Source organism: Dryas octopetala, chromosome 2 (genome assembly GCF_963921425.1).
Source record: "Dryas octopetala chromosome 2, drDryOcto1.1, whole genome shotgun sequence".
Classification (NCBI taxonomy): Eukaryota; Viridiplantae; Streptophyta; class Magnoliopsida; order Rosales; family Rosaceae; genus Dryas; species Dryas octopetala.
Window position 1 is genome coordinate 6,005,225 of NC_141367.1, and position 27,892 is coordinate 6,033,116.

The 27,892-nt window shown below is 36.3% G+C and overlaps 1 protein-coding gene across 2 annotated transcripts; it reads left to right on the forward strand.

Annotated features, from left to right (window-relative positions):
- The first annotated feature begins 1,098 nt into the window (after positions 1-1,098).
- Positions 1,099-15,443, forward strand: LOC147292723 (importin beta-like SAD2). Of its 2 annotated transcripts, none has more exons than XM_086233113.1 (22): positions 1,099-1,342; positions 1,741-1,876; positions 1,960-2,047; positions 2,259-2,408; positions 3,607-3,769; positions 4,658-4,842; positions 4,943-5,116; positions 5,951-6,096; positions 6,177-6,300; positions 6,379-6,565; positions 8,482-8,641; positions 8,768-8,809; positions 8,889-9,007; positions 9,093-9,291; positions 10,724-10,855; positions 11,189-11,292; positions 11,717-11,896; positions 12,802-12,941; positions 13,073-13,212; positions 13,839-13,999; positions 14,294-14,420; positions 14,527-15,443. In XM_086233113.1, exons 1-22 carry the CDS (start codon positions 1,253-1,255, stop codon positions 14,685-14,687), a joined length of 3,108 nt encoding a protein of 1,035 aa, XP_086089239.1. In that variant the 5' UTR covers positions 1,099-1,252; the 3' UTR covers positions 14,688-15,443. The 2 variants fall into 2 exon arrangements, with proteins under 2 accessions (XP_086089239.1, XP_086089240.1); XM_086233114.1 differs by having other exon boundaries at positions 13,842-13,999.
- Positions 15,444-27,892: the final 12,449 nt, after the last annotated feature.

The window sequence follows — 27,892 nt, forward strand, 5'->3', positions numbered from 1 at the left end:
AGAGAATTTACATATTTTAAAATTTTAAATCACATCATATTAAATTCCGTCATTTGTGAATTCCTTAGTACGTAGTTTCAAACTACTTCATCCAAATGCACCATCAAAGTTCAGAAATCGAAGGACCTCATTTGTCAGAGTCATGATTTCTGCCAAATGAGTAGAAGCTGTACTATAATCTGAATTCTTAGTTATGTTTTAAAATTAAGGGCCCGTTTGACACTGCTTCTTAGAAGCACTTTTATTTAGTAGCGCTTTTATCAGAAGCGCTTATGTTAAGAAGCACATATAAATTTTTATAAAACTTATAAGTTGTTTATGCAAAAGCACTTGAAAGTGCTTCTTAAGAAAGCACCTGTCAGGTGCTTCTCAAAAAACCTCTTAAAAGTGCTTTTATAACTCAAAAGCACTTCTAATTATTTTTGCCAAACGCTATCAAAAGCGCTTTTACTAATTTGAAAGCGCTTTTGACAATTTTAAAAACAGTGCCAAACGGGCCCTAAATTGCACTCTTCAATTTTTGTGATAATTTTTTTTTTTTACGTTCAGTTTTCTCTATATGTAAATGCTTATTTTATAGTTATTTTTGGGTTGGAAGGTAGTTTCTCTACGTCGTCTTACATTTTTCGAAAGATGGCGATTGAATTTTTCATATTATGTTAATTTTGCATCTCTAACATTATGCAAGCACTTTATTTTTAGGCAGCCAAACGTTATCAAAAGTATTCTTATAGAATGTCAAAACACTTTGATGTTGTTAGCCAAACAATAAATTGCTTGTGTGTAAAAGCGTTACGGCTAAGAGTGCTATGACATGAAAGCGATTCTTAAAAAGCAGTGTCAAACAGTCGTCTTAATTGAATTCAAACCTTTATAAACTTTTTAAAAATTTTGATCGAATACTACTAGATTTTTAAATTTTACCGAAAGCCACCTAAAATGCATAAATCCTAATTGAATGTATTTGAATCTACTAGATTTTAGTTTTTTTATTATTATTATTATTTTTTTGCCCGGAAATAATTTCAGTTTAACGACCGTAAACCCTAGTGCTTTAAATAGCAGCACACTCGTTAGCTGTCTCTCTCCGCACGCTGTGAGCTGTCTAAATTCTAAACCCTAGTAAGTAGTCACCACTCTCTCCTATTCGCATTATTCGCATTGTCCTTCTCAGCTAGGGTTTACATTTGGGATCAATTTTGATCGTCGAGTTTCAATCCAATTCAGAGTTCCGATTATCGATACTCCGGATATGGATCTTCCTAGCCTCGCTGTTATACTGCAAGCTGCTCTCAGCCCCAATCCCGAAGAACGTAAAGCCGGAGAGCAAAGTCTCAATCAGGTTCTTTATTATTTTCACTTAAATTTGTTAAGTAATGCCTTGTGTTGACGTTATTTTGTTAATTTTTGGGTTAATTGGATGTAATATTGAATTCTTGATGCAAAATTTTGAGTCTTTTGATCAAGAATTCAGCTTGATTGCGTAATTCGGTACCTCTGCTTGCTTTTGAGTAGAATAATAGTGTTTCTGAGAAATTATTAGACGCAGAACGATTTAAATTTAATTTTGAGTTTTTCAATAAAAAAATAATTTTGTGTTTCATATTGATTTTTTCCATGAATAATTGTGAATTGATATTTTCATATGCTTGTAGAGTTGTAGTTGACTTTTGTTTGTGCGTGTCTGTGGCCTTTTTTGTTTGGCGATGGTGTCGTTGATGTTGGGGTTTTGTTCTGCAGTTCCAATACACACCACAGCATTTGGTGAGACTGTTGCAGATTATAGTGGACGGTAATTGTGACATGGCTGTGCGGCAAGTTGCCAGCATCCATTTCAAGAATTTCATTGGAAAGAACTGGTCACCTCTTGACCCGGGTATGTCATGATTGTGTGAGATTTAGATAGTATCCAAAGCCCACTAGTGATTCCAGTTGCTTATTCTTCGCCTGTTGATGTAGATGAGCAGCACAAGATATCACAAAGTGATAAAGACGTGGTGAGGGATCACATTCTTGTCTTTGTAACACAAGTTCCCCCATTGTTAAGGTACTTTTGTAGTGTTGCCTTTTTTTATTGTTTCAGTTACTATAGTTAGTACGTGTTTATAGCTTATAGGTCGATGAAACCACTGTTTTTGTTTATGTGAGTGTACGGGCTGTAGTTTTATTTTGTTAGTTCTTTACAGTATGATGTCTTGTGAAATTACAATTGTTTTTCTATTCTTATTTGCTGGTTTTTCAAATGTCTTGTTGTACAGGGTACAGCTAGGTGAATGCCTAAAGACAGTTATTAGTTCCGATTACCCTGAGCAGTGGCCATGCCTTTTAGACTGGGTGAAGCACAACTTACAAGATCAACAAGTCTATGGAGCTTTGTTTGTTTTGCGGATTCTTTCTAGAAAATATGAGTAAGTTATCTTATTTTGCTATTCTTGTAAAGGAATTCCTATACAATTGAATGCCTATTTTTGGAGTTACACTGCCTTCCAAAAAAGCTACAAGTTTAGCTAATTTTTTATCTGATGCATTCTATGTGCTTTTGAACTCGAAGACATAAATGATAACTACTTATGTGCTCAATGTGATCTCACTATTACTCAAAAAGGGTGGAACCAGCTCTAGTGTGCTTCACAACTACCTTTCTTCCCCCTCCAGTAAAAAATCCTGCTATGTTACTTATCCTTGGCTGCATTTAGTTTATAATTGAAATAATACAGGCTTCAAATTTTCCCTTTATAAAATTTAGTTTATAAGATAAATATGTTTCAAAAATTTCCTGTTGTGCTTGTAATCATCTGATACATGTGTTTTTGTTTGTGTCTTGTAATTCAGACCGGCACATGAACATTGTCTCTGGGGTGCTGAAAGTGTGGTTAGAAATATAAAGAAGCATCATAGCTTAGGGTTTAGGGTTTATGTATGTCTCTAGACCAACATTATTTGATTCCAAATTCGGAGCAATGCCTATCATACTCTTGTCAACTTGTACTAATTCACATACCATTACTTTACCAAGACCATAAGTATGAGCAATGCCATCTCCTATTTGGAGTACCGTTTCAGTGTTTAAAATCCTTACTTTTCTAGTATGTTTCTCTTTCTATTTTATTGCTCTTTCTATCATATTGCTCAAATTGTTAGCATGAGGATCTAAGTTGCGCATTTCTATAGTTTGTACTGTGCAAATTCCGGCATAGTTGATCTATTCAGATCCCATGTGCTATGCAGATCAGAACTATGGACTGTTTCATAAGTTGACATTTTTTAAGCTGTTAATTTATATCTATATTGAATTTATTTTCTTAATATACCTTTCTAATAGCTTGTAGGTAGTTGAAACCACTGTGCGTGTGTCTGTATGTGAACAGACAATAAAATTATCTTTAGTGTCAGTTGTTAACATGGTATCTGTGCTTTTTAGAGGCCACCATATTAATTATCTTAAAGCAAATTGATCTTTTAATTGATAAGAGATATTCCTAGTATTTCTAAATGTTGAAATATAATGTCTTCTTTATGAACTGCCTGTTAAGCCTGCATTATACTTGTGTGATGTGTACCTTCAGGATTACCATTAGAAATTATTCTGTTGTTTTATATTCTTAGGTTCAAATCCGATGACGAGAGGACACCAGTTTATCGCATCGTTGAGGAGACATTCCCACATCTGCTCAATATATTCAACGGGCTTGTTCAAATTCCCAACCCATCACTGGAAGTCGCAGATTTGATCAAGCTTATCTGCAAAATTTTCTGGTCATCCATATATGTATGTTTAACACTGAATTTTTTCCTTGTGCTTTGTAGTGGGATTTGAGTATCAATTTTGTGTTGGTTACATTATGCGCATAATGATGGCTGACATATTTTCCTTTTTAATTAAACCTCAAGCTGTGCAAATTTTGTTAAATTTTTTTGCTAACAACCTGATTTCCATAATGTGTCTGTCGCCCGGGGGAGGGAGGGGGGAATCTAGGTGTACATCTTTTTTTCTTCTGATATATTACTTTTAGAAAGAGAGACTGCTAAAAGAGAGGGCATACATTGGAGCACTACCTCAAAATTCACTTGTCTTTATTTACAGTATTCTATGAATATATAAAATAAATTATTCATCTAATTTGGACACTTCTAGTCACGTTCAAAGCGTGAGAGCAAAACTCTAAGCCATAAAGTGATAAACTCTATTGGTCTGGAATCAAAGCTTAAAAAACAAAAGCAAAAAATTGAGATGCAATTCGAACAGTTCGCCATATGTATATACGTATCTATGTGTGTGTGTGTAGGGATGGTTGGTCATCGATAACTTTTCTCTTAAAAGGTCTTTTACTTGGAAACAGATTTTCCGGAAAACATAGGTGCAAGGAGTTATTCTTAGGTTCCTTTTTTATTTATTTGATTTTAAGTGGCATTGTGTCCATTTATGTTTGAGGTGGGTATTTGGAAGCATTTGGAATATAAAATACTTGTTGGGTTGTTAACTAAAAAACTTTACGAGAGAGGATTTAAAATTCTTCAGAAAGACCTTTTCAGCCTTGGTTGTTATTTATTCATAAAGTAAAGAAGTTAGAGGTCGGAGGAATCATCATTGTTTGACAGTATTGATAAATTTTAGGCTTGCATTATTCACTTATAATTTTTTGTGTGTTCTTTTCAGCTGGAGATTCCGAAGCAGCTATTTGATCCAAATGTGTTCAATGCTTGGATGATGCTTTTCTTGAATATATTGGAGAGACCTGTCCCATTGGAAGGCCAGCCTACAGATCCTGAACTTAGAAAAGCATGGGGTTGGTGGAAGGTGAAGAAATGGACTGTCCACATTTTAAACAGGCTGTACACTCGGTAAACTTTTAGATTAAATAAATATTGAACAATTAAGATGGTGCTTACAGCATAAAGGATATTTCTGTCATGTTCTTACTTTTTATATGTTTTTCCTTAGGTTTGGAGATTTAAAACTTCAAAATCCAGAAAACAGAGCATTCGCTCAAATGTTTCAGAAGAATTATGCAGGGAAGATTTTGGAGTGTCACATAAGGTTGTTGGATGTGATTCGCGGTGGTGGCTACTTGCCTGACAGAGTTATCAACCTCATTCTTCAATATTTAAGCAATAGGTGGTGCAGTTTTTCCCTCATGTCCTTTTATTTTTTTATTTTATTTTTCATTTTGTGCATTTAGTGATATATTCAATCTTTTTATCAGTAATGTAAGCTATGATCTGTTACATATTCTTTTTAATAAATAGGAAGTTGGCTTTCTGATGAAATTTATTACTCCTATATGAAAGATAACATTTCATGGGAACCTACTGTAAACCCTAAAACTACAAGGAGATGCCCAAATATGTTTTTTTTACCTATGAATTTACTCCCAATGTCTTCTGAATTTCTATTTGAGAAGGAGGAACCATGCATAAGGGTCAACACTAATAGATATGAAAATGCTTTAATCCAAATTCTGGTCTGTCTTGCATGAGGTTTAAGATGGATGATGTGAATATTTCATTTTTTTATCTTCTTGTAATTGTATTTCTGTTGTGTACTAATATATCTACAAGAAGTTGCAGCTTAATGTTGAGTTTGTCCAATTCAAATTCAAGACAACCCAAAAAATGTAATATCTTTTGAATGATTTAACAGTTATTTCAAAATAAGAATTAACCAAATACCAGATGTTTTGTCAGCATGGTTCCTTTACGCTATCTAAATATTTTAATAGTTTTGCTATTAGGTGCTTAGAAGGGGACCACTTCATATGCTGTTATTGCTTAGAAGGGATTTGACATATTTTGATGGAAAAATGGGATTTCACTTAATTGTTTTTCCCCATTTTTGCAGTGTGTTGCTGTTCCTCACAATTATGTTATATTTGTTAATTAACATATGAATTGCTTATTTTATTTTGCTGTCTCCCTAACCTTATTTCGTTCATTATATATGTATATGCAGTATCTCGAAGAATAGTATGTATAACTTGCTGCAACCTCAACTGAATGTTCTTCTTTTTGAGATAGTTTTTCCCCTTATGTGTTTCAATGACAATGATCAAAAGCTTTGGGATGAAGATCCGCATGAATATGTGAGGAAGGGTTATGGTGAGTTTTTAAGATCTTGTTTCATTGCTCAAAGATCTTTCTGTGTCATTGATGGTTTATGTGTTTTCTTGCTCATGCAGATATCATTGAAGACTTGTACAGTCCAAGGACAGCTTCCATGGATTTTGTGAGTGAGTTGGTTAGGAAACGCGGAAAAGAAAATCTTCATAAGTTCATTCAATACATTGTGGAAATTTTTAAGAGGTAGCTTCTCAATATCTTTTGAAAATGATACATTTAACTTGGTGCTGTAATGTTGAATTTTTTTATTGCCTGATGCAGGTATGATGAAGCACCAGTATCAGTGGAATTCAAACCCTATCGACAGAAAGATGGTGCTCTTCTTGCTATTGGAGCACTTTGCGACAAACTGAAACAAACTGAACCCTACAAGTCTGAACTTGAGCGTATGTTAGTGCAACATGTATTCCCTGAGTTTAGCAGTCCTGTTGGCCATCTCAGAGCTAAGGTTTGTTACATTCCTTTTCTATGTTTTCTACCATAATTGATAATTTTGTGTGCTTTTATTTTTGTTGCACCTGTGATATTTTATAGATCTCCTTAAGGGCTTTTTTATTTATTTGTCGAGTAGTAGAAAAGAGTATTTCTTATAACAAGGAGGTAGACAGTCACAAGCCAATGCTATTGAGATTCCAAGAATTGGTCTTAAAGCATTACATGGGACGGTTGACAGCTAGAAGAACTATTGGTCTATGTCTTCAGAAAAAGATGGACACGAAGTCCATATTGCACAATCGACCACTAAAGAGTGACAAGAATTAAGTTAAATTCAAACTCGAAACTCCCAGCATAAAGGGAATATCCCTAAAATGCTTAAACAATGATTTTTAAAGAGAAGGTAGATATGATTTTTCCATAAGCTAGATGCCTTATTTCTTTCTGTCCAGAGAGCCCAAAACGATACCCAACTTTCATCTCCAAAGTATAGCCTTCTTGTTGGTCCCAACACTCAAAAAGGTCCTCGACCACAGGAGAGACAATTTTTAGGCCAAACCGACACCAAGCCAAGCAAATGAAGCATTCTATTCCAAATTTGCAGTGTGAAGGAGCAATGCGAAAATTATGCTTAACCACTTCATACGTGAACTTGTATTCTTCATTTAGATTTTTTTTTTTGGGGGAAGATTTTTCTAGTAGTGGTGCAAGTGTGACTAAGGCTTCTACATGGTTTGTAGTTGTGGTAGGCTTTTGTGACCCAAAGGTTGAGGCTGGTTTTTAGGAAGATTAAGGTATAATGGCGTTTTAAGTCTAAAATAGTCTTTATGCTGTTTCATAATTTGTACTGTAACTGACATATGCAAGCCCTTGGTGTCATAAGTCTTGTCTGAATCAACATGACCATTCATAGAGTACATTTTCATCCACGAACATTGTGAGGAGGATGGAATGGGATGTCAAATGGAACAGACATTTACAAATGGTCATTCAATTTTTTACGCTGCTTTACTTAGACAGTGTGGCCATTCAGTTGACTGGAGTACATCTTCTTCCACTAACATTGTGAGGAGAATGGAATGGGATGTTGAATGGAACAGATATTTACAAGTGTCATGGCTTTTGGGCATTATTAAGAAAATGGACTCTGTCGGCTGCCTTGTTAGACAACGACTATGTTTTTTAAGGCGGCATCAATTTACTTGTGAGGCTATGATAATCACCTTGGTAACTTGCAAGGCTCAACATGTAAGATACAATTTTTACCTTAATTCCCTTTCATAATCTGGAACCACAGAGGGAAAAATTGTATCTTACAAGGCTGAAAGTGGTACACTGACATTGAGCAGTATTGATGAGGTCCTATGAGATATAATTATACATGTGTACATCTGTATATTTCTATGTATCTCTTTTTGGTTCTATAGAAGCCAAGCTGAAAGCCAAAAATCGGCAGGTGTGGCTTGGGAACTCCTAGAACATCTTGTAGCAGAAACTCCTACAAATTTGCAGGAGATTGAACACATATACATATGTGATATATCTGCACACTCACATTATATATCTGTATACACGCACACCTTATATGCACGTACATAGTAGAAAGGCCTGTGCATATATGATGTGTGTGCAACGTATTACTGTGGGAGTGAGGGTGGAAACAAGAGGGTCCCTGTTGGGCGGAAAGTGGGTTCTAAATATATCATTGTTCCCTTCGTACATTAATTTAGCAGGCTAGTTCTGTTTTATTCTTCCTTACATTTTACCTCAGTTCTATTCTGTTAAATTCTGTACCATATGCTGCTTCACTTATGTTTTGTTTTTGTCTGCATTGTCCATTTTATTTTATGAAATTATATTAGAATATCTTCCAGTGTTCTTGTTTTTGTTAAGATTTATTCTCATCCTTAATTATGCCATGAATATTAGGCAGCATGGGTTGCGGGACAGTATGCCCATATTAACTTCTCGGATCCGAACAATTTCCGTAAAGCATTGCATAGTGTTGTCGCAGGGATGCGGGATACAGAACTTCCTGTTCGAGTTGACTCAGTTTTTGCATTACGATCCTTTGTTGAAGCTTGCAGAGGTACATATCTGTATCTCTCTCTCTCTCTCTCTCCCCCCCCCCCCCCCAAAAAAAAAACCCTAACTCCCACACATTTATTTAGTCATTTTTATATGATTTTTTTTTTTTTTTCGTTTTGCTATGCAGATTTGAATGAAATCCGCCCAATTCTTCCTCAGCTCCTTGATGGTATGTGGTATGGAAACCTTTTCTATGCATCATTAACAATCATAATGAGACTTATCCAATGCGTGCATTTTCTGTTCAGAATTTTTCAAGCTTATGAATGAGGTTGAGAATGAGGATCTTGTGTTTACGCTGGAGACTATAGTGGACAAGTTTGGGGAGGAGATGGCACCTTATGCTCTTGGTTTATGCCAAAATTTGGTAATATTTTCTTGTCATGTTTTGACAGTAGTTTTGCTTCATCTACAAACTTGCTTGCCTAAGTCTGTTGTTTTATTATGTTTAGGCAGCTGCATTCTGGAGGTGTATGAATACAGCTGAAGCTGATGATGATGTTGATGATCCTGGTGCGTTGGCAGCAGTTGGTTGTTTGCGTGCTATTAGCACCATTCTTGAATCAGTGAGCAGGCTTCCTCAACTCTTTGTCCAAATTGAACCAACTTTGCTTCCTATAATGCGTCGGATGTTGACAACCGATGGCCAAGGTTTGTACGATACTTGTATGCTTTTGTCTTGTATGCTTTAAACTTCTTTCAAGTTCTGTTTAACAATTGGTATTTTTGTGTGGTTTTTAAAGTGTTGAGGTCTCTTATAAATGTTGGGTCTTTTAGTAATAAACCCCAAAATACAACTACCTTAAGCCATAAACCCATACCTTAATTTGTATTGATTTTAAGTCATAATTCAAGAAAAATTCAAGCATCAAGCCTTATAAACACCCATGAAAGGCGTTCAAACTCAAGCACGAAGTGTTACAACATCCAAGAAAAGGTGTTCAAACTCATGACACATTTTTTCTATTTTCTGTTTTATTATTTTTATTTTCTTAATTTAAAATTTTTCTTAGGATTAATTTTTGTTTTCAAACTCAGGCATAGAGAATTTGAACATCCAAGCATGATGTTGGAACTTAAGCACGAAGCATGGGTGTTTGGATGCCTAACACATATTTTGTTTCTAATTTTTCTTAACTATTTTGGTTCATATTTGTTATGACCTTAAATCTTAATATACCAATTCAAAAAAGTAAAAATCTTAAACACATTGGAGGAAAATATAATTCGGTGAGAATTACACCAATTAGTCAAAGTGTAACTCTATGAAATAAAAAATAAATAGCAAGTGTTACATTTTAAAAAAAGTACAAAAAACATTCACAGGACACATCGACCGATCGGTAGGTGAGTCTTGCCGATCGAATGGCAGAGCAGTGTCATGAAGGAAAACATAGTTTTAAGCCACTTTGTGTATAAATAAATGAAACTTTTGTTTGGGTTTTTGATTCAAGAACATGATTTTCTGGGGGGTTATACCACCTTAAGGAAGGCAAAGGCTTTTGAAATACACCTTAATGAAGTCATAACTCACCTTATAAAAGAAATCATTAACTCGCTGTAACAGAAAGATAATTTATTCGTTCAGTTTTGACGTAAGTATACTTATGATTCATCATTGAACTACTCCAGTCATTGGTGTCCAGTTATATTATTTAGTTTATTGTGTTTATTTTATTTCACGAGGAAATTCTGTGTGCTATACAAACAGCCTGTAATCAGTGCTTAGTATAGCACATAATCATATAAGTTATATAACATTTCTGCTCCTTTTTTTTTTTGGTTACATTGTGGAATCTTGTGGACAGCATTATCCATGGTTTTTCTGAGGCTTTGCATCATGTTGTATCATTAGGTGTGAAGGTTTTGCACTTTCAGAAACTTGAGAGATTACAGTGTATCTTTCCGAAAAAGTTAATTGATTTTTGCTATTTGGGTTCTAAATGCTAGTATTAACTTAGTGAATCAGATATTTAATCTCTTTTGCATAATTCAATTTGAATAGGGTTGTGTAGGTTTTTGAATAAGTTTTTGAAACTTTTGTAATTCCAACAATGTCTTTTTTATAATTTTTCTTTTGCAGAGGTTTTTGAAGAGGTTTTGGAGATTGTATCATATATGACTTTTTTCTCTCCAACAATATCGTTGGATATGTGGAGTCTTTGGCCGTTGATGATGGAGTCATTGGCAGATTGGGCTATTGATTTCTTTCCAAGTAAGTTAATTGTCGTGTTTCTTATTAGTCATGCTTTTTTAAGATTATTCATTCCACTCTTATTTGTTTTTGCTTGAATTTTTCTGCCAATTTATTTAGTTATTTAGCACAGGACTAGTATTGTCATTCAATTATCTGATGTTTCGCAGAAATTTTTTGGGTACTTGTGTTTTTTCTTGGTCTTGTATGTCCTATAGTATTAAAAAGGATAGTAAAAAAAGAATGAAAATCTCTGCCTTATTGAAATCTCTGGTGGTCCATATAATTAGACAATTTATGCATTTATGTACCTTTTTCCATTTAGTTTTTCTCATATAATATGCTTTCTAGCAGATATTCTGGTTCCTTTGGATAACTACATATCCCGGGGGACGGCACAGTTCCTCACTTCTAAAGAACCAGACTACCAGCAAAGCCTTTGGAATATGATTTCCTTTGTGAGTTCCCTTTATGTTACAAAATTTCTTTATTGTTGTTTGACTGAACCATACTTGTGGGAAATTTTTCTGTCTTGTACTCTTGTTTTATATATTAAATAAGTAATTATCTTCTTCAATGGAGCCATTCATGAAATTAAAACTATTAACACACTTCATGCTGGAACCCTCAATGTGATAGTTTAACATAATCATGATTGAACAAAATCCTATCCGATTCGTTTTAGTGATTGCAGTTGTTAATGGCATCATTAAGTGGGTGAGTTCAAATATTAAAATCCAGTTATGAATTTCAGTGGATCTAATCGGCATTGGTTGGAAACCAAGCAGGCTCTAGTATGTTTTGGCTACTGCAATTTTTCATAGTATGTTCTCTTCTTTGCTCGAGTTGATGAGATTTATGTGTTTTCCATGTTCTTTTCAGATCATGGCAGATAAAAATATGGAAGACAGTGATATTGAGCCTGCTCCAAAGCTCATTCAAGTAGTTTTTCAGAATTGCAGAGGGCAGGTTGATCAGTGGGTTGAGCCATATCTTAGAATATCTGTTGAGCGGTTACGTCGAGCTGAGAAATCATACTTGAAATGTCTTCTCATTCAAGTGGTAAGAAGAGCCAGATGGCAATTTTTTTTTTTTTTTTTTTTTTTTCTGTTGTCTTTTTTGGAAATCTTTGCTTCATCCTTTAAATGTTTTAGAACTGCTTGGTTCTTCTGAGCCTTTGATGAAAGTAGACATTGTAAAATATCTATGTCACCATAGTTGTTAGCCATTTCATGTTTTTCTTTTTGGATTTGTTAGTTGCATGAAATTGGTGCGGTTGGGCACAAGATTCCAACCACGATTCACCCCATATGATCAATATGGATATATTATTATATTTGACCTAGCCACTCTTAGTTCATTAAAATACTATAATCATTGAATGGTGGTTGGAATCTTGAAATGAAATTTTATTATTTGTGCTCAAACCACAAAGGAAATTTCTAATGAAATGGTTTCAGGTCATCAGTGGGTGATTGACTTGGATGTTTTTCTTAATGAATTTGGCTAAAGAACTTAAATGTACCTAAAAGTTTATGTCCTCGCATTTGCCTGTCCCTTCTTATTTTGTCCCTGAAACACCTGATTCCAAAAGCAATGGTGATACTGAGTCAGAATTTTTTATTATACATGTCTCATAAACTGACCTTTTAAAGCTTTCTTGATGACAAGATAACAGTTCACTAACCTTTTTGAGTGACGTTTTTTCAATCATGGAAAGGAGTACTTATTGTAATTGTTCAAGTACTTATTGTAATTGTTCATACTTTCACTTATTAATGGTAAATGATTTTGTATTGCTCTCAGCAGTTTATAAAATATTATTATTTGGCCTTCAATTGTTTTCCTCTTTTATGGTTCTTATCAGTACTTTAGTTTCAACAATGTTAAGCACTTTTTCATGATTGCCTGTGACATGATGAAATATATATTATTATTTTTTTGTTTAATTTTTCTTTGTTTTGCAGATTGCCGATGCTCTTTACTATAATGCAGCTTTAACGCTCAGCATATTACAAAAGCTGGGTGTTGCAACAGAGGTTTTTAATCTTTGGTTTCAGATGCTGCAACAGGTTAAGAAAAGTGGTGTACGTGCTAATTTTAAAAGGTAAGCTGTGAATATATATATATTTTTTGTTTTTCATAGCTTGACTGAAAGTTTGTTAATTTAGATTTTGTTCTTTTCTTCTTTCTTGAGGAATTTTTGGATGGAGACTGTAAATGAGTTTTGCATTGCAGGGAACATGATAAGAAAGTTTGCTGCTTGGGTTTGACATCGTTGCTGACACTCCCTGCTGAACTATTACCTGCGGAGGCTTTAGGCCGTGTTTTCAGGGCCACCCTTGATCTCCTAGTTGCATACAAGGAACAAGTTGCAGGTTTCTTTCTCCCTCTTAATATATGTCCATTATTTGTTACTAATGATACATAAACTTCCATCTTGTTATTTTGTTATTATTATTGACTTTGCTACAACTTATTGCTAAAATTTCCACTCTTATTTCTTTTGTCCTATATTACACCGGGAACTTGTACCGACATGAAGGGCCATCATACATTGTGGCCCCCCCACATGTCAGTGTGAGTGATGGGCACACAGAATAGTTAGTGCTACAATTGATATTAATATTATACAAATAAAAAAATGGCCAAATTATAGATTTGGTCCCTAGGCTTAGTCCAAATTTCACTTAGGTCTTTGTGGTTCAAGTTTTTTAATAATGCCCCTGTACTTTACAACACTTAACCATCTCAAGACAATTTCCGTTTTTCATTAATTTAAGTGAGGGAAGGAGGTAGATAAGATTTCCATTCACCCCATGGAAATTAAAAATAATATTTTGAATTGTAAGCACTCTAATTTTTTTGTAAGCAATTTAATTGGTAGTATTTTATTTAGCAATAATTTTTTTCTCACTTTATAATTTGCAATTATTTGTTTCAACTGGTCACACACTTGATATCAAATTATATGTTACTAAAATTCCTATGAATGTTATGATAGAAGCTGCCAAGGAGGAAGAAGCTGAAGATGACGATGATATGGATGGTTTCCCAACTGATGATGAAGATGATGACGGTGATGGATCTGACAAGGAAATGGGAGTTGATGCAGAGGATGGGGATGAAGCTGATAGCATTAAACTTCAAAAGTTAGCTGCACAGGTGTGTGCTGTTGTTGTTTGCCAGCATGAATTTTTATTTCTTTTTGTATTTCATTTTTTATCTTTTAGTAAGTTGGCAGAAGAGGTAGGCTTTGGTAGAAAATAATGTCAGCATGTACTACAACTGACATCAATACAGTTTTCTCCATTGTATCTTGCCCTTATTTCAAAATCCAGTCAAGAGGGGGATAAAAATGAAAAAAGGCTACCTAACCTTTATCCCTCTGCACCATTTGTCTTCCTTGCTCTGTATATCCTCTGCCTGATCATTAATTATCAATTGATGGTGCCACAGGCGAAGTCTTTCCACCCAAGTGATGACTATGATGAAGACTCAGATGATGATTTTAGTGATGATGAGGAGTTACAATCACCAATTGATGAGGTGGACCCTTTTATATTATTTGTAGATGCAATCAAAGGTAAGTGAATAGTCTTTCCCTTGTGTTATGTTTAAACCCAACTCTTGAATCTATCATTTATGGCATGTCTGACATGTGCAATATTTCCTTTCTTTTGTTTCTGAAGTTTTGCAAGCATCGGATCTGTTGAGGTTTCAGAGCCTTACACAGACGCTAGACTTCCATTATCAGGCTCTTGCAAATGGCGTTGCACAGCATGCTGAACAGAGGAGGGCAGAGATTGAAAAAGAAAAGATGGACAAGGCGTCAGCTGCCACAGCTTCATGATTTGTGCTATCTCATGGTGTGGCTTCAATTTTGCCTTGCTCTTCTTTGCTTATTCCATTCATGTAGTAATGGGAATATAGAGAAACAGAGTTGTGCGGTCCATTCAGAGCATTTGGTCACTCTGATGGTCTCATGTGTCGTCGAGCCCCAGGGACTTTTCATTTTTGAAGCGCTGGGAGCGTTTGTGCGATGAGTTCCAACAATATGATAAATTTTAGATTACGGAACTCTGGAGCTGGCACTTCAATTCTGGGTTTGGCTTAGTCGTCGTCTGGTGTGTCAGGCCATTCTATTGCAGGATACGCCTTTCTCCACCTGTTTTGTGTTTGAAAAGAAAAACTTTTTTTTTTTCCTCCATTGATTTTTGTTATTTTGTCATTCCATTTATTTGGGTTGAGATTACTTCGACAGGGTATTTATCGAATTAGGATTCCCTTGCTTCTGTTTCATTGTGCATACCAGCGAGGGTTCCATGCACACCGAGTCTGTAATATTTATTGCCATTTTATGTGGCCATTATACGGGGTGGTTGATGGCTGTATTGATAATTTTTGGTTAAGGTCTTGCCTGCAAATTTTTACTCTTGTCTTCCCCTTCCGTTGGTATAATCAACCAATGTCAGCGGTATTGGTTTATTGGGTTGGGAGTTTTGGAATCAATGCAGAGAGCTTCTAAGGGTTGCTTAATCTGCACTTTGTAAACAGTGATTATTTTTTTTTTTGTAGATTGGATTAAATGGAATTGGGTTTCCACATTTTTCTGGCTTCTGCCTTGTATATTTACGAACTGAACCCTTAACTGGCAACATTAACTATCTATTTTTTTGGCTAAACAAAATATAATAATTGCAAAGAAACTGGGATCGACAATAAGCAAGCTCATATCCATGTGTCTTCCTTTTAAATTTCACAAGGTATCATTAAAGTTCCATATGCTTCACTTATGTTCGTGTAGATGTTGCTTATAAGGGCATCGTGACATGAAACATTTGAGCCCAAAACGTACTGCGCCCATCAAGGAAAACCGATGGACTTCACTCAAACATACAAATTATATAGATTCACAAAACATGTTTGAGGCACTATTTCTTTTCCAACTATTTGTTCTTTCCGAACACAACTAGGTTCTTTCAACGTTGAGCTAGCATGGCCCATATGGTACTATGCTCCAAAAACATTGATCTTCAAAGGTCCTCCAGACTCTTTTTGCTGTGTTTGTATCGAAATAGTGAAATCCACCTCTCCATTGGAAACTGCAAAAAAAAAAATAGGGTCGATTGCCAAAAGTTTGGGTGAAATTTAAACTCGAAAGATGCCATGAATGGGGACCACTTGAGCACTTGGATACCAAGATCATTGTTCTTGGATTTATAGTGAACGGTGAGTTTTGTATCCAAATCGTTTGTGATTTTAACTTGTGTTAGTCATGTGTTATGGCAGGGCCGTTTCCAAGATTTCAAAGGCCTTGTGTGATATTTTAACAACAGGACCCCTTTAACTATCTTGCATAAAAAATAAAAAATAAAACATAAGGGGAATTCTATACATACCCTACAATTTTCTTTTTTTACCCAACAAAAAATGTGAACATGAACTGACCATTTTATCCCACCATGAATTGACCATTTTGCCCCTGTGCCCAGCTCCTCTCTCTCTTCCTTCCCCTCTGACCCACCCCGTCCCCAGCACCACCATCTTCTTCGCACACCACACCAACACCACCACCTTCTCTCTCTCCTCCCACTTCTTCGCATGCCACCTGTCACCTCAGATCTCCACGAGCACCACCAACAACAACTCCATCCTCTCTCTCTCTCTCTCTCTCTCTCTCTCTCTCTCTCTCTCTCTCTCTCTCTCTCTCTCTCTCTCTCTCTCTCTCTCTCTCCTCCGACCAGGCCACCCCGTCTTTCTCTCTCTTTCTCGCTCTCTCTTATTCGAACACCACTCTCTCTCTCTCTCTCTTCGACCCACCTCGTGCCCAACTTCTCTCTCTTCCTTCCCCTCTGATCGAACACGCACTTAAAAAAAAAAAGTACAGGTTAGGCAAACCAGTGCCGAACCTGAATTCTTTCTCCGGCAGCTACCCGCCTAACAAGCCTCTTATATTCGGCAACTACCCTTTGAATGTAAAAGGCTTGTTCGGTGGGTAGCTGCTGGAGAAAATATTCAAGTTCGACACTGGTCCGCCGAACTTGCATTTTTTTTTAGTTGGTTTTTGGAGGTGGGTCGGAGGGGCTTGTTCGGCGGGCATTTGTTGATCATGGGGTTCAAACCCTTTTTGGTATCCCAGATGTCCTTTATGCTCATGCAACCATCAAATGGATCTCAATCAAGTACCAGACATTACAACATGTGGCATACCATATCCTCTATGTTGTTACACATGCATGTCAGTATCATTACACCGCGATAGAAACCTTGCAACATTTTCAAGAGTCTTTTCTTCAATGTTCTCTTGGGTTATCTGCTCTTCTTGCTCTTCATGATCCTGTTTAAAAATGACAAGTGGGTAAACTGATGTAGGATAGCAAGAAGAGCAACTAGTTTAGTCAAAATAGCTAGTAGCCTAAAAAACTTTGTATGAATTCTAATATATTTTTTGTTTGCGTTTTGTGTTGTGCTTGTAAAAGAATTTCAAGATAGATCAAGTCGAATGAGTAATTTGCAGGATGTCGCAGTATAGCAACACGTTGCTCTTTTAATATTTCAAGAAGTTTTACCCTTGTTTTTGTTGCAGATTTATGTTATTTTGTTGCATATGCATGTTATTTTGTTGCTAATACATATATTTTTCTTGCATATGCATATTCTTCTGTTGCAAATGCATCCGTCTTTTATATAATATTTTTTTTCATATGCATGTTTTTTTTGCTTGTAGACAGATATGCTTTTTCTTACAGATGCATCTGTTTTTTCTTGCAGATGCATCTATTTTTTCGCAAATGCATTTGTTTTTTTTGCAAATGCATATTTTTTTTTACAGATACATACATTTTTTTTGCATATGCATATATTTTTTATGTTTTTTAATTGAAATTTTATCTTTATTAATTTTGAGTATTTATCTAAAGAACGGACATGAGTATTTTTATGATATTTTGCAAGTTTTTTGGTGATGTTTTACGAGGTTCAACATTTTAGGGTATATGGTTATGTATTTTAAGGTATAGAATTAATGTTTGAAGTTATATTTTAGGTTTTAACTCTTGAGTTTTTAACAGCCCAAAACTCAAGAGTTAAAACTTAAAATCTAACAGAGGAACGTGAACTCGATCAAAACCATGAGAATTAAAACCAAAAAATAGGTATTGATTGATGATTTATACCCTAAAATATTAAACCCTGCAAAAAATAAGATCAACAAGTGAGAACAAAAAAAACCATAAAATATATGTGTTCATTCTTTAGTTAAAGAAGAAACATCCTTTAGAGAGAAAAATTGTTTATAATTTGACTATGTAATTAAACTCAAGGATCATGAACCTTTTGTTCTTTGTTCTCCTTTTATTTTATTTTCTTATGAGAGAATCTTCAAGTCAATCCTTATTTGATGAGAACTAAGGAGTTTTTCATGCCCTTAATTATATGATTGAGAATTGTGGAACATTGTAACGCCCCGAACCCCAGGCCCATCAAAACACTGAAACTTTTCCTTTCAACTCTTTTTCAAACAATGAGTCATGTACTTAACATAAATAAATAAAATACATTTAATAAATCAGAGTGTGAGCCCCACTAATAAAATATTTATGTAAAACCACTATAACAAAAATAGTTAGTAAAACTCTGAGTCACACTGCCTCGTCTTCTCCCCACTACCTCCTCAGCTTGCTTAACCTGCAAAACACAAACCCTACACTACATCCATGGTGCACCGGGTTATATAACAAACCTGATAAGCTCGAAAACTCATATGAGTGAAATGACGTAACAATTATCCTCAACATAATATCACAATGGCCTCAAAATATATTTCCTCAATTATCACAATTCACAATCCACAATCTATTCATAATAATAGAAAGACATAATAATTAAATAATCCTCACATGCCAATAATCCACTAGATAAACAATCAACTAAATCCGGCAACTTAAATTTCCTAAACATAAACATCAATAATTCTCATGGCATCTCAATAATCTCCAATTACTCCTTTAACCTCAAAATCCTCATTTAATTACTTCAGTAAACTCAAACTCAACATCATTTCCATTCTCAGGATTCAAGCCTAGACTTTACCAAGTCCTAGCAAACAAAGCATACAACAAACCAACTATCTAATTTCACTCACAGTGCAACCACGTGAAAAGACTGAAATGCCCTTGGACGACAACACGCTCGAATCTTCAATCCGACAGCATGCAGCATCGGGAATAAGATTTTCCGAGCCCATATACCTATTAAAACCAGACAACCAACAATTAACAATTAATTCCAGGTTTCATAAACTTGGTCATTCAATAGCCGAAATGGGCGGCAACATCATGCACGGTGGCTGCCCCACCCCAAACAACACACCAAACACTCACAAAAAATTTACCAGAACCTGAAATTAGCCTCTGGGAGTCTCAGGGAGGCTAATTGGCAAGGAAAACCACCCAACCTGCTGCCACAAGTGGCGGAGCTGGTGGTACGACCTGGAATTTACCCAAAATGAACTCCAATTAATCTTAATTGCACAAAGGGCCCTTCAATTGCATAAAAACAATTCAAATTCAAGTCCAATTTAAGAAATTCGAAATAGGAAATAGGCAAAAAACCTTAAAAATCGATTTTCTAATTTCTCAAAATTAGACAACCACACCTTAAGGGAAAGAAGCTCATAACTAGAGGATCAACTTTCATAATGGGGTCGACGGCCAAACATCGCTGGAAACGTCGTCGCGGGGTATCGGGTAAACGATCGGAGCACACCACCGTGCTTGGCTCGACGAAAGGAAGAAGTCTGAGCCGGAGCTGGGCCACGAAGCTGCCGGAAATAGCGAGTCAACGCTGGAGCTCCACCGGGGAGAAAAAGAAATGAGACTTTAAAATTTGATTTTGAGTTTTGAAAATCGTTTTGGTATGAAATTACAAAATCGCCCCTTACTTCAAACGCCCGTATCTCTCAAAGGTAACTTCAATGGACATACGACTCGTGTACTCGAAATCTTTCCAACAAGCCTAAACTCAAAGTCAAAAGCTCGACAGAACAAAAAATCAACTTTGGGTCGAACTAATATAAAACAAAAATTATAAAATTTAACCCAAAACCATTTATTTCTTAAATAAATTCTCAAAATCTTTAAAATACTTTTCAAAATAAACCTTTGAAAAATACGGGGTCTCATAATCTACCCCCTTTAAAAGAATTTTGTCCTCAAAATACCCAGGGGAAAGGTAAAAGTATAACAACTTCACACAATCACAATCAAGCACAAGCAACAACAAATCACACTTCAGAAAAACTCTTTTATTTAAAAGAAAACTGAGAATAACACAAGCAAGAAGGAAAATAAAAAAAAACGATGAAGACCGAATCTTTTACTTGAGAACTGTAGGCAACGAGCTTGTCATGCTCCTTCCTCATCCGTTTTCCAAAACTTTCCAGTATATCCAGCTTAGTCTTCATTTCCTTCGAGTAGCTTGCACCTTCCTCAATTCTCGATGACTCTGGATTCTCCTTCTTTGGAACTTCCACCTTCTTGTGCGAATCGCTTAGCCACTTCTGAAGCGTTGCTACTTGAGATTGCAAAACTACAACTGCTGAGTTCTTGGAAAACAAACAACAGCCTAGGTCCTACCTAGCTACTTCCTCGATAACCCTATTTAATCGGTGAACTAAATTCAAACCTCATACTAAGTCTCAAACTTCACATTTACCTTGAACATTTGTTCTCTAACTAACAAACTTATCAAATCTTTAAACTTTTCTAAATTCAAACCTCATACTAAGTCTCAAACTTCAACTCTTTCTATACTTGCTGAGGAACAAGGAGGCGATGGCAGTGCAGGGGACATTTCTCAAAACTTTCTCAAAATATTTTCATGGCTCAAATAAAATACTTTTTTGAAATGACTTGAAAATCATTTTCTTTCTCAAACTAGCTTTCTCAAACATTTTTCTCAACTGATTTTCTCAAACTGGATTTCTTTCTTAGTAACATCACCATTCTTCACCTGGGCAGTTTGTGATGATCACTCACTTCTCCTCACTTGGTAGCTCACCACTGTCTCGCGTAGTCGCCCAATTAGAGTCTTGGTCCTTGGGTCTTGCAATCCACACACTTCCGGTCGGGTCTAGCTCTGATACCATTCTGTAACGCCCCGAACCCCGAGCCCATAACAACACTGAAACTTTGCCTTTCAACTCATTTTCAAACAATGAGTTATGTACTTAACATAAATAAATAAAATACATTTAATAAATTAGAGTGTGAGCCCAACTGATAAAACATTTATGTAAAACCATTATAACAAAAACAGTTAGTAAAACTCTGAGTCTCATTGCCTCGTTTTCTCCCTACTGTCTCCTCAACTTGCTTAACCTGCAAAACACAAACCCTACACCACATCTATGATGTACCGGGTTATACAACAAACCCGGTAGGCTCGAAAGGTCGTATGAGTGAAATGACCTAACAATTATCCTCAACATAATATCACAATGGCCTCAAAATACATTTTCTCAATTATCATAATTCACAATCCACATTATATTCATAATAATACAAAGGCATAATAAATAATCTTCACATGCTAATAATCCACTAGATAAACAATCAACTAAATCCGACAACTTAAATTTCCTAAACATAAGCATCAATAATTCTCATGGCATCTCAATAATCTCTAATTACTCATTTAACCTCAAAATTCTCATTTAATCACATCACTAAACTCAAACTCAACATTATTTCCATCCTCAGGATTTAAGCTGTAACGACCCGACCCGACCAAAAGTTGACTTTTAAAACTAATGGAATTTCGTCTTTGACTTTGGGCACGTTGGAAAGGTCTCGAGTCCACGAGTTCGTAGACATGCGGCACGCGTCAATCGGAGCTACGGTCTGAAAGATACGGGCTTGTGAAGTGAGTGGCAAACTTGTAATTTTTACGAAAGTGGGTTTTAAATACCCAAAATCCAGAAATTTCTGGACACTCTCTCTCCTCTCTCCCCGCTGGTTCTCTCTCTCTCTCGGCTGGCTCTCTCTCTCTCCCCCGTGATCTCTCTCTTCGACCCTCGGTCGTCCGGCGCCGGATTTCAGTGATCCGACCGGCGTTGGACTCGCCTCCACGCCGCCGACCTCCCAGTGGGGTCTGATCAGCCAACCAAGCCGCGACGGCGGCGCAGCGACGCCGTTTCTGAACGAAGCTCTCGACGGCGACTCGATTTTTCCGGCGAGTTCGAGGCCGACAACCACTTGGGTTCTCTTCTCCAGGCTCCGGCGAGTTCAGCGGCGTCACCCCCTTGCTCCGGTGATCGCTCACAGCGGCGAATCGACGATACAAAAGCCGGCGGCTTCCGCCGTTGATTCCGGCGACTTTTGGCCGTCAGTCCAGTTGACAAAATCGATCCTCTAGGTACGGGTAATCTTTCCCCTAAGGTGTTGATGTTCAATTTTGAGATTTTAGAAATTCAATTTTAGGGTTTAGGTCTATTTTGAATATCTTGAAATCGGACTCAAATTTGTGATGTTTATGTGCAATTGAAGGTTCTATTATATAATTAGGATTGTTTGGAGTTGAATTTGGATATTTCTAGGTTTGTGCCGCCGCTGCCACCGTCGGCCCCGCCCCTCGTGGCGGCGGGTTGGATGGTTTCTTGTATTTTTCCACTTCCTTAGAGTTCTAGTAGCTTAATTTTAGGTTCGGTGACTATCTGGGGTTATTTTTGTGTGTTGTTTATGGCCGGGCAGCCACCGTGTGTGGTGGTTGGCCGCTTGTTTCGGTTGTTTGACAGCTAGTTAAAGAATCTATTGTATATGGTTGGTTGTCTGGTCTTAACAGGTACATGGGCTCGGGAAATCTCATTTCCGATGCCGTTATGCTGCCGGATTTGGTATCCGAGCAATGGCACCGTGAAGGGTATTTCGGTCTTTTACGTAGTTAAATTGTGAGTGAAACGTATCAGACTTTCAATGTAGAATATCGTTAATAAATTGTTGGTTTTGTGTTATTTGATGCTTTATGTTAGAGGAAGCCAAGTATAGGGTTCAGACCATGAGAAGGAATTGACGGAAATTGAGACTAAAGGATTAAGTGAGGATTAAGCAATTATCATACAATAGACTGTGAGTAGGAATGACAAACAAGTGAGGAAGGGGTCGTGAGTAGGACTCAATTTCGGAAAGGTTTCAGTATAGTTCAGGGTAGACTGTGAGTGGATCCTTGGTTTTCGAAATGTTTTATATATTTTATAGTTTAACTCTTTTCTTGATTTATTTGAGTATGGACAGTTTTCTGGAAAAGGTTTTGGTATTATTTTGGGGAAGTTTATTAATAAATTTCTGTCCTTTAGAAAATGATTTTGATCGAGCAGCTTTCACAATTTGAGAATGATTTTATTTAAGCGAATTTATGTAAAGAATTAAATTTCAGTTTTTTTATCTGGAGGATAGTCTTAAGAGGTGGTTGATTGAGATATACAGATTCGGTTTCAAACCGCCATACTAGTACCCCTTCAGCAGGTATATATTGCTCTGCACTCGCCTAGAGATGACTCGGCGGTGTACGACCAGCATGCAGGTATATATTGCTCTGCACTCGCCTAGAGATGACTCGGCAGTGCATGACCAGCACTCGCTCTGCACTTGCCTAGTTGGCAATGTACGACCAGCCCTCGCTCTGCACTTGCCTAGTTGGCGGTGTATGACCAGCATGACATTGCTCAGCACTTGCCTAGTTGGCAGTGTACGACCAGCACTCGCTCTGCACTTGCCTAACCGGCGGTGTATGACCAGCATCACAGCAGGTATAGATTTGCTCTGCACTTGCCTAGACATGACTCGGCAGTGTATGACCAGCAGTTTTTCGGGTACTAGTGTGGCGCGAGATTTCAGTTGTAGAGCATTTTGAGAAATGAAATTACATCAGTAAATATTTTAAATGACAGTTTCAGTAGAGCATTGTGTTTTTATTCCAGTTATTTTAACAGTTTTACATCTTGAAAATACTATTTATTCTTCAGAGTTCAAATTACAGTTTTGAGATGATTTTAAAAATGGATTTGAAAGAAGAGATGGATTTGAGAAATAGTTTTAAAGTTGGAGGGTTTCAAAGAGCGTCGTAAGTGAAATTGGATAGATGTTTGTTTATACCATGTGTTGTATGGCTTTTGTTCGTTAGGATTTGGGCTGGTTAGAACTTGGTAAGGTTTAGGCTTGAAGCTTGAGAACGGAAGCGAGGGAGATTATGCCGTGAGGTTATTAATTAGGATGTGAATGTTTGAGGTTGATGTTGAGGTTAATAGTTAACGATTAGGCAATTGATTTGCCAAAATGTTTTATTATTGTTATTGATGAGATTTGACTAGAATACGAGGATTTATGATTTATCTTGATATTTGGATGATTGGTGATGAAATCATTATGTGATTGAGTATTTATGGATTATTTTGAGTTTGGGGATCGAGAAAATTATTGAGGACAATTATTATGTCACTTCACTCATACGAGCTCTAGTGAGCTTACCGGGTTTGTCGTATAACCTGGTACACCATGGGTGTGGTGTAGGATTTGTGTTTTGCAGGTTAAGCAGGCTGAGGAAGCAGTGTGGAGAAGACGAGGCAGTGGGACCCAGAGAGATTTATTTAATTGTTTTTACTCAGTGGTTTGTTTAAAATGTTTTTGACAGAATTATATTTACTTATGTTGTTGTGCATGACTCAAAAGTAAGAGAAAACAGATTTAACAGTTTGATGTTCAGTATTTTTCATGGGCCCGAGGTTCGGGGTGTTACATAAGCCTAGACTTTATCAAGTCCTAGTAAACAAAGTATACAAGCAACAATACAACAAACCAACTATCTAATTTCACTCACAGTGCAACCACGTGAAAAGATCGAAATGCCCTTGGACGACAACACGCTCGGATTTTCAATCTGGCAGCATGACGGCATCGAGAATAAGATTTTCCGAGCCCGTGTACCTGTTAAGACCTTAAAACCAACAATTAATTCCAGGTTTCACAAACTTTGCCGTTCAACAGCCAAAATGGGCGGCAACACCATGCACGGTGACTGCCTAGCCCCAAACAACACACCAAACACTCACCAAAAATTTACCGGAACCTGGAATTGGCCTCTGGGAGTCTCAGGGAGGTTAATTGGCAAGGAAAACCACCCAACCCGCTGCCACAAGTGGCGGAGCTGGTGGTGGCAGCGGCGGTACGACTTGGAATTTACCCAAAATCAACTTCAATTAATCCTAATTGCACAAAGGAACCTTCAATTGCATAAAAACAACTCAAATTCAAATCCAATTTAAGAAATTCGAAAAGCCAAAAACCTTAAAAATTGATTTTCTAATTTCTAAAAATTGGACAACCACACCTTAGGGGAAAGAAAGCCCATACCTAGAGGATCAACTTTCATAATTGGGTCGAAGGCCAAATATCGCTAGAAACGCCGGAATCAGCTGCGAAAGCCGTTAGCCTTGGTGGATTCGAATCGCTATCGGGGGGATCGGGTGATTGATCGGAGCACACCACTGTGCTCGACTCGATGAGAGGAAGAAGTCTGGGCCGGAGCTGGGCCTCGAAGCTACCGGAAACAGCGAGTCAACGCCGGAGCTCCACTGGCTTGAAGTGGTTTCGTGGGTTTGGAGGGCTTCTGGGTTGAACGGAGCACAGAGGAAGGAAGATGGAGGAGAGGTGGGGCAGATGAGCCAAAAACCTGCCCCATCCACCGTCGGACGTGTTGCCACGCGCTAGTGGCAGATCGGCGAGGGTGAGAGAGAGAGACAGAGACAGAGAGAATTGAAAATCGGGGAAAGAGAGAGTGAGAAATGAGAGTTTAAAATCTAATTTTGAGTTTTTAAAATCCCTTTGGTATGAAATTACAAAATCGCTCCTTACTTCTAACGCTCATATCTCTCAAACTATAACTTTGATGAACGTACTACTCGCATCTACGAACTTGTGAACTCGAAACCTTTCCAACAAGCCCAAACTCGAAGTCAAAAGCTCGACATTACAAAAAGTCAACTTTGGGTCAAACTAATTTAAAACAAAAATTATAAAAATTAACCCCAAAACCATTTATTTCTCAAGTAAATTCTCAAAATCTTTAAAATACTTTTCAAAATAAACCTTGAAAAAATACGGGGGCTCACAAACATTGGGTCCCACATGATTATATGATTCAAATAAAGGAACAAATGACTAATTTAAATGTGCCATATAGAATATGTCAACCATGAAAGTTTAGTTCTTGAATTGATTGTGAAATTAAAATATGACAATCAATGAAACATATATTATACGATAATCAAGGAAACTTCAGGTTTCAATTTTATCAAGAAACTTCGACTTCTTGATTAGATTGAGAAACGTTAGGCCCCTCTTTTTTATTGTATGCAAATTAAGAATTTTAACTCAATTAATTTGGGTACCAAAGAACTTGATCTTGATATCATTTGTGGTAATAATATGATATTGCATTATAATAGATTAGTAAAACAGAATGATAATTTATAACAAGGAAAACGACATATCAATTAATAAGAGGAACCATGTAATCAATATGATTTGTACTCAATCGCACATGTATATGCAACTTGATTTATCCGAACAAAATGTCTTCTTTCTTAAATGAAACAAGTATGCAGATTATATATTTGCTTTTAATGGTCCCAACTCTCAATCATTCCTCTAAAGCACGTGTACTACTTTAATGCATAAGGATGATATTTTTTCTATCCATTATGCATATTATCAAATTCGATTAGCATGGTAGAACTAGTAAGAATGTTCAAAAAGTTCATGAATTTAGACTATATATAGCAACCATTATTAAGACGAGAACAAAACACATAAATCTTTACTAGAGATGAAAGATATGGATTTATGAATTCATGTAGGCCAAGGCATATATGATACAAAAGATTAACATATTCACCATTTTGATGCAGTTTGAGGTTAGGATACCAATAAGCCCATTTGCTAGTAGTTTATTCACCCACTAGTTATAGAATTTTGTAATTACACTGTCATATATATCTTTACGTCTAACTCGATCAGACAATTCATTTAAAAACTTTGTTGAACTTGAAAGTACTTTCTTCCACTCTTCTATAACGTTGATCATAGGGTTCAAACCCTTTTTGGTATACCAGACGTCCTCTAGCTAATGCAATCATGAAGTGGATCCCAATCAAGTACCTGACGTTACAGCATGTGGCATACCATATCCTCTATGTTGTCACACATGCATGTCAGCATCATTACACCGAGATAGAAACCTCGCAACGTTTTCACGAGTCTTTTCTTCAATGTTCTCTTGGGTTATCTGCTCTTCTTGCTCTTCATGATCCTATTTAAAAATGACAAGTAGGTAAACTGATGTAGAACAGCAAGAAGAACAACTGGTTTATTCAAAAGAGCAAGTAGCCTAAAAAACTTTGTATAAATTCTAATATTTTTTTTGTTTGTGTTTTGTGTTGTGCTTATAAAAGAATTTCAAGATAGATCAAGTCTAGGACTGCCCATCGGTCGGTTCGGATCGGTATTGGGGCTTACCAAACCAAAACAAAAAAATTTGGTATTTTTCGATTTCGGTATTTTTCGGTTTCGGTAAGTTTTGGTAAATTTCAGTTTTCGGTTCGATTTCGGTAATTTTGGTATCGGATATTTTCGGTTCATTTCCGATTTACTTCGGTATATCTTCGGTTCATTTTCGGTTTACTTTGGTATATCTTCGGTTCATTTTCAGTTTAATTATAATAATACTAATTATTATATACCAATATAAATTAAAATTTAATCAAATATGATGCATAAAATATAATGTTTGATGATATATATTTGCACGAGTAGTATTGGTAGTTTAGTATAGTACTAGTATTTTACCCTAGTAATAATATATACTAGTATAATTAGTTTAATAATATGTATTAGTACATATCCTATTAATTTAGTATGTATATATACCGATAAATATGAGTGTATATATATATTTACATATATATATATATGCATTACTTACCTAAAAATGAGATTTTTATTT

Coding starts and splice junctions, on each gene's coding strand:
- LOC147292723 (XM_086233113.1), top strand. CDS start 1,253: ATGGATCTTCCTAGCCTCGCTGTTATACTGCAAGCTGCTCTCAGCCCC. Junction 10,856..11,188: donor GGCTATTGATTTCTTTCCAA/GTAAGTTAATTG, acceptor GCTTTCTAGCAG/ATATTCTGGTTCCTTTGGAT. Junction 11,897..12,801: donor AATGTCTTCTCATTCAAGTG/GTAAGAAGAGCC, acceptor TTTGTTTTGCAG/ATTGCCGATGCTCTTTACTA.